Raw genomic sequence first — 12,486 nt, forward strand, 5'->3', positions numbered from 1 at the left:
CCCCCCCTTGTTGGAGAGCCCTCTTGAGCCCCTTCCAGTGTTGTGCCAATGCTTTGAGTGAACTTTGAACATTATTATTAGGCTTCACACAATAACAACAAGCAATACTAATCCTTCATGGATGCAAACTTGAAGCTGAAGGTAGGTGTTGCTACTGTAGTACAAAGAACAATAACAAAGATAAATACCTTCAACATAATAGCCACAGACATTACGAACATGAAATAGTGCACTTTACAAGGAGAAAATATTTGGTGTCGAGTCTGTGCGCAGTTTTGTGTTCGAACGCCAATGAAACAACCCCACCCAGCATATGGAGGACCCACACAATATATCAAATAAGAGGGAGAAAAAGTTGTATTTTTAGAGGCGAGCGATCCCGGCCCGAACAGCCCAATTACGAAAAAAAGTTGTTCTCCTATTCAAACCTACGTCGTTCCATTCTCCATTGTTATGGTTTCCTGTTCTGCTCGAACCCGCGTCGCGCCTTTATTAGTTTTTCCCGTTTTTCTCATGAGGTTCGGATGTGTGTCGCTGGCGCAGGGGATGAGTTTCAGCTTGGAGAATCGGAGCCGTCACGTTGTCGAACGTAATGATGTCTATCAATTTCGGGTATTTCTTCTCTCTGCATCGTTGAGCACTTATTAAACTCATTTAGAATTTTTTAGGGATTTGTGTGATAAAAAAATGTAAGTGAAAGAGGGAAAAACAAGAGCGGAGGAGTTTCGAGATAGTTAGGTCATTCTTAATCAGTGTATAGTTATTTAGATGTATAAATTATTCTTCATCGCTAAATATATAGGCTTTGTTCGATGCACGCTCACCGCATGTTATAGGGCGCAATGGAGAAAAAGGATTCATGTAGCCGACCCCACGTAGTGGGATTAAGGCTTTGTTGTTGTTCTTGTTGTTGCTAAATATATTTCTCCAACACAAATTTTTTGGCATTATTTGTTCACTATACTGTTTCATACATTAAATTTCGGCTATATATATTCATAGATTTATTACTAAAAAATGTGTACTTGATTTGACAAGGAGACTTTGTTTGATGAGTGAGGAAAGACAGTAGATAACCGGAATAACACTTGAATACCACCCCAAAACAACTCAACGACATTACTAATCCACTCAATATTACTTGAATATTGACTCAATAACACCTCAAAACCACTTCAATATCACCCCATAAATGTCACACCTAACACCACTACTAATTTACTTCAATATCGCCACCCCAATACTGCTTCAATACAAACCCAACACCACTCAAGTGCCACCTCAACACCACCTCGGTACCACCCCATTAATATCTTATTCCAAAAACCACAAGATCACCCCAACATTAGCCCAATATGTTGGTCCTTCATAAGTTCGGTGGTGTTGTTCTATTGGCATCCGGACGCAAAATTACGTCCAGACTCCACACCAAATATTTTCTCCTTTGTAAGAAGCCTAGAACAAAAATCCAAAGAATAAAATAAATAGTAGAGATTGTTTGCCGCAAACATAGAAATTGCGGGACATTGGTACCCATGTGCAAGCTTTGAATTGAATCTACTTGTAATAATAAACCAAACTGATATGAATCGAAGCCAAAATCGACAAAAAAAATGCAAAAAATGTATGGGAAAACCCAAATTAGGATTAATTTAACTAATTTACAAGCAAATAAAAAAATGCAATGAGTGATTTACAATTCAAGATGTAGATTGACTCTCCCAAACCTAAATCCTAACGCCTACAATTCGAGAGGTAGGTGATCTCTCCCAAATCCTAATCCTAAGACTAAAGACAAAAATCTCATAGTTTAGCCCAACCCTGAGCATAATAAACTCTATTTAAACCCCACAATAATTAATAAAAGACTAAATTGACCTTAGTTGTTGGTCTAAGACAAACCTAATAAGGTAATCAAAATATTGGAGAACTCATCATATACCTTGTTACGTTCAAAGACAAACTTTTAAACAAAAACTATGAAGTGAAACAACGGTAGTAAACATCACTACCCAAAATATGGATTTCCTCGCCTTAATAAGTATCTCCTATGTTTCTAACAAGTGTGTTCTTTCAAATTTCTATCAGAGGCATCCTATGTTGTCATTTTATTTGATGCATCTATGCCTTGTATAATAGAATCCAGGTTTCAAACATCCTACTCAATTATATCATTCATTAAAAATTTACATGTGTCGACTATTATCTCTCTATGTAAAAAAAACCTTCCTTTCATTAATATATTTGATAATTTTAGTAATAATGTGCAAATCGGTGAAATGCTAACTTCATTTCTTTATTCCAACGCATACTTATGTTGAACAAAAATTTGCAGGTACTGATTCTTTCCGGGAACAAGATAGCGCAATGGCCTGGTGCGATATTATCATCCCTACCCAGTCTTTCTTTTTTGAAGCTTGATAATAATCCCCTGTCGAAGGTAAAGTGCGTGTGGATACTTAGTTTTTCTTGTTTTCTTATGGTAAGTAAGTTGTTGAATTAATTGACGGCATGAGATACATTTATATTTTCTTTGCATGAAACCATACAACATGTCATATTACTAAAATTAATTTTCATAAATTGGATTCCGACATCACTTTCTCATCAAATTCATGAGCACTAATGTAAATAATAAATTTTGCAGATGCAATAAAATATAAAATATAAATACTATTAAAAAAAAAGCCTAATGCTATGAATATATGACTTCTCTAAAATTAAATAGTCACATTTTATCACACTCGAAGGAATTGCTCATTCAGCTTATACTCACAAGATTGAAATTAGAAAAATAAATTTTCTTCTTGACTAAAGTTTCTAATTACATATTTCATTTCAACAAGTGTTAAGAGTCCTCATAATAAGATTGCTATAAAATCAGTCCCAGTCGAAGTTTAAATTAATTTTCAATTTAATTTTAAATTTCAAATCAACCAAAGAACAACCAGTTTAATTTTAAATTCCAAATAGGAAGAACAGTAAGCACCCAATTCCTGCAATTTCTACATCCTAGGAGTAGAAAATCACAGATGGCCGCAAGAAGGAGACACCATATGTTGCGTCCAGCTTCAGGTGCAGTATCTTTCTCATGCTCCAATCTCATAATCACACGATTGCACGAGTAAGAGGGTAACAAGTGATAAACCACCTACCATAACCAAGATATAGCTAAAAACTTCCAAACAACAAATCATCCAAAACCCAGCCCCTAAGAATTTAGAGAAGCATTGCAATTTACAGTTTATTAAGCCTCTTCAAACTAATCTCCTTTATTGTTTTCCTTCTTGTTATCTTAATTTATCTTGGGTGCATCGTAGAAGATTATACTTTTCTTTGTAATATCAATATTAAAAGGTTTTGAATTATTTTTTTTTTCCTTGTCTTTGAATACTGCGAAGTTTCTACGAGTAAAGAAAAAAAAGCTGGAGGAATGTAGTTAAAATTATGAAAGCAAACTAATCTTCTATATACAAAAACCTTTTAAATTCTATCTCATTATATCTTACATTTATTTTACATTTGAAAGTAAACTCGTGGAAAGTAATGTCTAAATTTCTTTGACTGTGAAATTATGTATGATTAATGGTGCATTTGGGGCGGCTGGGTCTTTTTCAAGAAGCAGAAGTAGCTGTTGCTTCTTGAGGAAACAACTTCTCAAGTGCTGTGAGAAAGTTTATGTGGGAAAAGTGGGAGTTTGTTTGGATAACCTATTGTGTTGTTGTTATTTCTAATGAAAAAGACTGTTTTGTTCTTATATATATATATGTAATATATCACAATAATTACAGTTTTCAAAATAATTAGAATAATGACATAATACATAAAAAAATGACTGGTCATTTAATGCTGGTCATTTCATGCAGATAACAAAATAAAGAGAATCACCAAAATAATCAGCAAGCCTAGAATGATATTTGTTTTCATGTCTTTACGATCAAGTTTTCGGGATAATCTCCTTTCCATAACAACATCTCTTCTGACTTGATCACTGTCTGGAGCGAACTTATCTGTGTCACATCTGTGTCAACAATCGAATGAAAATAATTGCAATTTTTAACAATATTTAGGTGTCATGTTTCTAGGACAACAGTAAAATCTTCTTCTGCAGCTGTTTTCCTTTTTTGAATGGTAATCATTACACCGTGCGTCACAGTGGCAGGATGGAACACTCGAAGTACCTGATGCTCTTGAACTCATATTTCTCGTGATTACAATACATTATGACTTCAATTGACCAAAAAAGTAGATATGCGACAGAAACATTAAAAAAAATTAAACAATATTACAAGAAAAATCAAACTTAAAAAGGATACATAAAGAAAACCTTAACACAGAATGCTACAAAGATTTAGAAAGTATCATCGTACAGCTGAAATAAGAATCATCAACAAGAAGTCGGTAGGTAATACTGCATAAATACATTTGATACATTCACCAAAGCATCAATAATATCTTCTCTTACCTGGATCACATATTTCACATATTCTCCCTCGTATGTATTGTATTCGTTCATACCAAAGTCCTCATTGGGCATTGAATGTCCGACCCTATGTTCGAATGTTTTTTATGGCATGCAGGTTGTCTAAGACCCTGACATCAATATCGTCTTGGGATGGATGTCTTTGTAAAAAATTATGGAGCATTATTGTTGTAACAACTATCTTGACTTGTTTTTTGAAGAATTACGTCGGCATATTTCAGAGTATGACCCACTTCTTCCATACACTGATTGCTCTATGGATAACACTCTGTAATGACGAGTGTATTTTATTGAAGAGTTTATTTCTCTCACTAAGTACTTGGCAGCTGCACTCAAAATCTGGAATGTGATACCTCGTATCGGGAAATGGCTTCAAGAAACCCGTTGTAATGGATATCCTGAATTGACGAGGTAATATATTTCTTAATAATAACATCATGAGTGCATATTCTAAAATGAAAAGATTCATGTAATATTTTAAATGTACTAACATTGGGGAGATATTGAAAATTTTTATCCACGTCGTCGGGTTGCAAATTTAAAATTTGATTATCATGAGCGCTCTCTTCCTAACCAGTCATCAAAAACGTAGAATGCATTGAAATCACACACTGCTAAGATGCTCTATGTAACAACCCTACACCGTCCAGGATATGCGATCTTCTCATCATTGCACTCTCTTCCTAACTAGTCATCAAAAACGTAAAATACATTGAAATCACACACTGTTAAGATGCTTTATGTAACAACCCTACACCGTCTAGGATATTTGATCTTCTCATCATTTCCCATGCGTATATCGACATGCATGTCATCAATTGATCTAATACAATTAGTTTTTAAAAAAATTTTAGACCTTTATTTTTTTCTTTAATGTAGTAATGTTATAATAGGTAGAAATACTGATACCTTGGAGAACAACATGTATCTCGAATCGCTATGGATTTCTCATGGTGTTTGCGCAAAAGTGGAATCGCTACTGATGAACTCATTGTGTGACAATAAAAAACGTGATGGCTAGAATTTTTCAAGATATAAAGTGCGACGATTTATGTAAATCATTTTTAGACTGCAATTCATCGAGCAAATCACATAAAAGGTTTTTTGACATCTGGAACATGCTATGAATTCTGCTTGGATGAGCTTCGAGTAATTCCTCAACCTATTTGTCACCTAAAGATGATGATGACACACAAGATGTCTTACACAATTTTTTTTTTGAAAATACTCATTGATGACACAAACTATTGTAGTAAGGATCGTTGCTCTCTCGATTGTCTCTATAATTTCTTCTTCATTTGGTGGATCCATCTGTCTAAAAGATGCATGTTAGAGTTTAATAAGAACATATTATGATGGTAGTGTAGATAATTGTTTAAATGACTCATAATGAAAACATTACAAATATTCAAATCCATAAATACTGAAATGCCAAATAAACATGAAACAATCCATATTCATCCTGGAATTGTAAATTATTACAAATAAAAAATCCAAAATAGTAGTAACAAATAAAAAAATGCAACTAGCTTGTCTAATTCTCTAAAAAATATCAGAGATAAGGAATCCTCTGTTCCAACGCCAGGTAAAGAAAGTCTCCCGTTTATTTTGGTCATCTAGAATTTTTACAGCAAATAAGTAGAGGAGTATGTAATAAAAAAATCTCTAGAATAGAATCCAACAGCTTTGGAACATTTGTCATTGTCGGGTATCCATGCAGAGCAGTGCGCGCATTAGATATGATATTTTTTATTAGTTCTTTCTTGAAAATTTTTTGTGATATTTTGCCAATATTCTGTTTTGAAATGTCTGGTCGGTGTATTGCTAATTTTTATCTTCCTCAAGCATAAATCACAGACTATTATATTTGTTTCTCTATCCCAAATGACAAACATCCCACATTCCTTTTATTTACCCATATGATGTATCAATCGATAAGAAAATGTGGTCGAAATAATATTATTTAGCAAGTAAAGCAAAATTATTTAAAGGCAAAAAGAGGTGAAAAGAAGATTTCAAAGTAAAGCTAAATGAGATCAAGTTATTAGAAAAGGCTCCATCCAGGATCACCAATTATGTCATTTAGGCTTAAAACGAGGTAGTATCTGTAACAAGTATGTGTGGTCAATTATTAAATTCACAATTGGTGATCGGTTGAGCCATTTATTCTGTTTTTTCCATCATCACTTTACAAAGCATTTCAAAAAAATGAAACGCATCACCGAAACAAACTTCAAAACCGTCACTGCGAACGAACAATTGCACAAACTCAAGAAACTAATAGGTCCACAAACTCACCAAACAAACAACATCAAATAAATAGCAAGAACTAAACCAACATCACACAATTCATGTATCAACATATATCAAACATTGAAACTCTTTGGTTTCAAAATCCCAACTTGCTCAACAAAGTTATCACTTTTCATTTTCATTATGTTCAATTCGGAAAAGTTATGCATGGAAAGATATATGTGCATTGCTCTTTGTTTTGAAAATCTATGTTAAAGCTATTTTATATATTAAAGTTATGATGTTAGGTAGTTATTTTGGTTGCACTTGTCTCTTCCTCCAACCAGAGAAATATTTTATGGAGAGAAATATGAGCACATCTTCTTCATTAAACTTAATAAATATTTCTCATGTTCTCTCTGCCACCACCAGAAAATTGCATTGATCAGATGGAAATCTGGAAGTTTAGCTATTAGATAAGTTAGATACAGTGTTTTACAGTAATTGCATTTCATTGTTTCTTTCAATCCAAAGAAATATTTTCTGAAGATAAATTTGAGCACTGTTTGTTTTTATTTGAAAAGGTATATTATTGAGAATGTCTTTTGCTCTGCTACAAACATGAAGTTTAGATGCTAGATAAGTTATTTCCTTTCACTTTTCTCTTGTTCAATCATGCTAGCCAAAACAACACCTCGAACAAACCATTAGAGCTCAGTGAAATCTTTTAATCAAAGAAGGCTCCATCCAAGATCACCATTTTTATCATTTAGGCTTCAAGACCAATGTAGCATCATTGATAAACACTTGTATCTGTGATCTAATAACAGGTAGTATATGTGGCAAAACTTATTTGTCAATTTTAAAAGTGACAATTGGTGGTCGGTGGTTAAGCCCTTTAATAGTTTTTTTTCATTATTGCTCTAAATAACATTTCAAATATGAAATGCATCGCGGCAGAAAAATCTATAACCATCCCAAGTACCAAAGCATAATCCAAATTATTCGGCTTCTAAACTTCAGGTTTGCATCAGCTCAAAGACATTCCCAATATAATATCAAAGGCATTTCCGATATATCTCTCCGGAGACATTCCAAATGGTATAATTTTTCAAAAAAAAATAAACTGTGCTAAAATTTTTCCTCAGAAAATGTTTCTCTGGATTGAAGAATAGGTATGAGCAAACAAATTAATCATCTAACATCAGATCTTTAATATATAAAACTTTAATATATAAACTACCCCCTACATAAATTTTCCAAAAAAAAAAAAAGAGTTGTGCATACAATATCTCTCATTCCATAACTTTTTCTGATTCAGCAAGTTGAAAATGGAAGGTCTTATCAATATCTAGCATCTAACCATCACATATGCATCAGAAGAAGCATATCCATTATGGTATAATTTTTCCAAAAAAAAAAAAAACACATTGCTAAAATTTCTTTCCAGAAAATATTTCTCTAGATTGAAGAAAAGGCAATAGCAATCAAATTAAACACATAACATCATAACTTTAATATTTAAAATTGCTTCAACATAAATTTTCAAAACGAAGAGCAATTTTCAAAACAAAGAGCGGTGCATATATATCTCTCCATGTATAACTTTTCTTGATTTAGCAGGATCAAAATGGAAGGTGACATCTATATTTTGCATCTAACCTTCACTTTTGTATCAGAATAAAGACATTCTCAGTGGTATAATTTTTCCAAAAAAAACAAACAAACAATCAATCAAATAATAATGCTTAAATTTCTCTCCTGAAAATGTTTCTTTATATTGAATAAGAGGCAAGTGCAAGCAAATTAATCTTCTAACATCACAACTTTAATGTATAAAATAGCTTCAACATAGATTTTCAAAACAAAGAGCAATGCACATATATTTTTCCATGTGTAACTTTACCTAATTGAACAGTAGAAAAAATGGAAGGTGGTTGCTTATCCAGCATCTAACCTTCATTTTGCATCAGCTCAAACACATTTTCAATGATTTTATTTAAAAAGCAAATATAAATAAATAGTGCTCAAACATTTCTCCAGAAATTATTTTTCAAGATGGAAATGCAGTTAATGTAATGCACTTTATCTAACTTATCTAACAACCGAACTTTCAAATTTCCATCTGATCAATGAAAACTTGTGGTGGAGGTAAATAAAACAGATGTGCTCATATTTCTTTATAGAAAATGGTTCTCTACACAATAGCAACCGAATTAACCATATAATATCAGAACTTTAATAAATAACATTGCTTCAACATAAATTTTCAAAACAAAGAACAGTGCACATATATCTTCTTAAAGCAGAGGCAATGAAATGCAATTAGAGTAATCAAATTAGTCTATCAGCTGATCTTTCATGATTTCCATTAGGTTAATGCAATTTGTCAGACAAGCAAGAGAACAAAAGGGGAAAATGGTAAAATAAAAACCATCAAACTACCAAAAGATAAACTGTGAAGATGATAAAACAAGAACCATCATACCATTAATAGCGAGTGTTGAAGGCCTTGAGAATGGATGAAGGGGAGCTCACAACCGAGTTTCTGCCCTAAAGACACAAATTACGACCCCCCTCCCCCACCATTTTGGCAGCAAAAACAGGGTGCCAAACACGACGTAAGTTGTGAGCACCGGGGAGCTTCACGAATATGATATGTTGTGTCAGAGTGAATGCCCATATAATGTCATATATCTTGAGCAATTAAAAAAAAGAATATATAATGATCTAAATCTGATGGGATACCTATGATTATATTTAAAAAAATTTACTTTTTTGTTTTTCACCAGTAGATGTAAACGTCAGTTCCTCATTCATCATCATGCCATCCCTTTTGTGCTAAAAATAATAATAATAATAATTGAACAAAGAAACTGTAGAAAGATGGAAATGAAGGGATTGCTTTAGTTTCTGCTCTCCGATAAATAGTATTACAGAGAGATTTGTTAAAAAATATATGAAAGAAGTAGATAAATATAGTCGAGTAGAACCTGAATTAGGCACTATAAGGATAGCCTCAACCCTAATGCCTAAAAGTAAAAAACAAATGTGAACTATTAAGGCTATAATCACAGTTAAGCATTTTAGTTGATGCTGATTTTTAAAGAACATTGGATGGAGCATGACAAACATTTCATAAATTACATTAAAATTCAAATAAAATTGTAATCTAAATAACACCCGTATCTTAAATAGTAGAACCATACAACCATAAAACCAAAGTATATCGTAGCAATCCTTCACTACTCACTACATTTTAAGGGCCATTAGCATATTTGAGTTGATTATATTCTATGTTCAAGGTACTTTGGAGATTGATGTAAAGTTCAAGAAGAATAAGACAATTATAAAACAGCTATTCGGACATGTTGATTTTAGTTTTATCTGCCACTTTGATAAATATCAATCAAAATTTAATTGTGTTTTCCATGATAGGAGGACCTGTGAGCTAGGATCCATGAATCAAATGCAGATATTAGTGGAGGCCACTTAACCACATTCAAGGCCACATATAAGGATAGCCTCAACCCTAATGCCTAAAACTTAAGCCCTCTTTCTAAAACAAAGAACAAAAAGAATAAAATTAAGATAAACCCCTAAGCTTGGATGTGTTTAATGAAGAGTAGTGGGAGCTACATTCAGATAAATTACTTAGGATCTAGTTTGATGTTTATAAAACCCGATCTTAGGATTCTTAACTGAGGATCTTCAAAATGCTCCTCTTAAGCAGCCTTATTTTCATTATTAACCCATCCAAATCATAATTGTCCTTTTGGAGGTTTAGTTTCTGTTGAATTAATGCCAATGGGAACACCCACTAACATTATGTGTAATTGGCTCAATGTTATGAAACACGTTATTACTGGCACTAAAATTATTGTTTTTATCAACTATATTATACTTATTTGTTTATGCGTTATTTATTTGTTAGTGAAATAATACTCTTTTTGTTAGAGTAAATGTTAATTGTATGAACTTTTTATCATTGAATTTCATATAGGTTGTATTTTTAATTGAGATCATCAGCAAATCCATAAAAAAACTCGAACAACGTACGTGAAAGTAATAGTAAAAAAAGAGAGACAAAAACAAACACTTATGTATGTCAAAATTGAAAATTGAGAAGAAACAAACAATAAACTGGAGGGTAATGCCTAAATTATCTAGGAGGGCCCCTTCAGCTCTATTTTTACATGTCTGGATATTCTAATTAACTGTTACTCGCCATGTTTCACACTCAACGAAAAGCACTCATTATTTGTTGACTTGGACAGATTCCTCTCAATGGCCTTGAAGCCCTCACTAAGCTTGAATCACTTGACCTTAGTGGCAATGCCTCTTCACTTCTGGATTCTTCTGCATTTTCTTTGTTCCCGCAGTTGAAGGAACTTCACCTGAGGTCTGTACTTGGCTCTTTCAGGATCCCTTCACGTACTGCTAAAATCACATTTATTCAATTTTCTGGCTGCTTTTGTGATTTACAGAAGAATGAAGTTATCTCATATTCCATCGGGTATTTTGAGCTTACAGCAGCTTAGGGTTCTTGACTTAAGCCAGAATTTACTTGTCTTGCTACCAGAGGTATAGCTTACCTTACCTCTGAAAGTAAGTTGCCATAGTAATGGGCTCAGAATTAAATCCGGAGTGGATAATTCATATTTCACATTATCTTTTGCCTTGAATGCTAGTGTTAATGTTGTATAAATAATGGAGTAAAGTGTCAAAATAGTCGTCTGACTATTTACATGTTGTCATTTTAGTCCCAGAGTCCATAAAAGAATAAAATTAGTCCCTAGAATTTTTACACCCTCATTAAAAGTGTATGGGGACTAAATCTAGAGGTATAACTTACCTTCTAAAAGTAAGTTGCCATGGTATTGGGATTAGAATTCAATCTGGAGTGGATAATTCATATATCACATTCTCTTTTGCCTTAAATGGTAGTGTAAATATTGTATAAACAATGGAGTATATTGTCAAAATAGTCATCTGGCTATTTACATGTGATCATTATATGTCAAATTAGTTCATGGACTCTTTTAATATGAGCTAAAATATAGAACCCAGAGGTAACTATTTTAGCCCTCATTAAAAGTGTATGGAGACTAAATTGACACTTTTATTCTTTGGGACTAAACTGGCTTCCTACAAAAATTTAGGGGACCATTTTAACAATTTTCTCATAAACATTGTCAAAATTTTGTGTGTTAATGTAGATTGACTTTATTAGTTTTATCTATTTGATCCCTTGTTTTGAATATGAATTCAGAGACATAAATACAGTCATATTATGTAACCATGTGGAGATTTTTATTTTTTTCCTTTAATCATTTCTGGGTGCATGTGAATTCCGTATTTCTGAAATTCATCAGAAAAAATTCCTAATTTTTTTTCTGAACAGGAAGTAAGGAATCTAACATCACTTCAAGAGCTTGACTTGTCGAACAACAACATTGCTGCGCTTCCTTCTGAATTGGTCTGACTTCCTTGCATTCCTTATTAGCTAGAACTGAAATCACTATAAGAATCACTGCTTCGAATGTGAAATATTTGTGTTGTCGTTTTTATAAACCATTTATGAATTATTCTCTATCATTTTATTTCAATTTCTTGTATATTTTTTATGTTCTGAGAATCTTGCTATGCATGCTTGCAGTGGGAAATGATTGAAAAGCTGTATGTTCTGAATAAAAAACTTTTTTGAGCAGGGCTTGCTAGAGTCTCACCTCCAGGTTCTGAAACTTGATGGCAACCCCTTGAGAAGGTAA

The 12,486-nt window shown here is 32.9% G+C and overlaps 1 protein-coding gene across 1 annotated transcript; it reads left to right on the top strand.

Moving 5' to 3' along the window:
* Positions 1-2,314: 2,314 nt before the first annotated feature.
* LOC110018785 (plant intracellular Ras-group-related LRR protein 6-like) lies at positions 2,315-12,486 on the top strand. Its single transcript, XM_020716221.1, has 5 exons — positions 2,315-2,440; positions 10,993-11,117; positions 11,203-11,299; positions 12,120-12,194; positions 12,427-12,486. The coding sequence occupies exons 1-5, from the start codon at positions 2,315-2,317 to the stop codon at positions 12,484-12,486; spliced, it is 483 nt and encodes a 160-aa protein (XP_020571880.1).

The sequence above is a fragment of the Phalaenopsis equestris genome, unplaced genomic scaffold (genome assembly GCF_001263595.1).
Source record: "Phalaenopsis equestris unplaced genomic scaffold, ASM126359v1 Scaffold000036, whole genome shotgun sequence".
NCBI classification, from domain to species: Eukaryota; Viridiplantae; Streptophyta; class Magnoliopsida; order Asparagales; family Orchidaceae; genus Phalaenopsis; species Phalaenopsis equestris.

What these genes read in the sequence shown, in the direction of transcription:
- LOC110018785 (XM_020716221.1), top strand. Translation starts at nt 2,315, where the DNA reads ATGTTGAACAAAAATTTGCAGGTACTGATTCTTTCCGGGAACAAGATA. An exon ending in TTGAAGGAACTTCACCTGAG is followed by an intron (nt 11,118 to 11,202) that starts GTCTGTACTTGG and finishes TGTGATTTACAG; the next exon opens with AAGAATGAAGTTATCTCATA. An exon ending in CTGCGCTTCCTTCTGAATTG is followed by an intron (nt 12,195 to 12,426) that starts GTCTGACTTCCT and finishes TTTTTTGAGCAG; the next exon opens with GGCTTGCTAGAGTCTCACCT.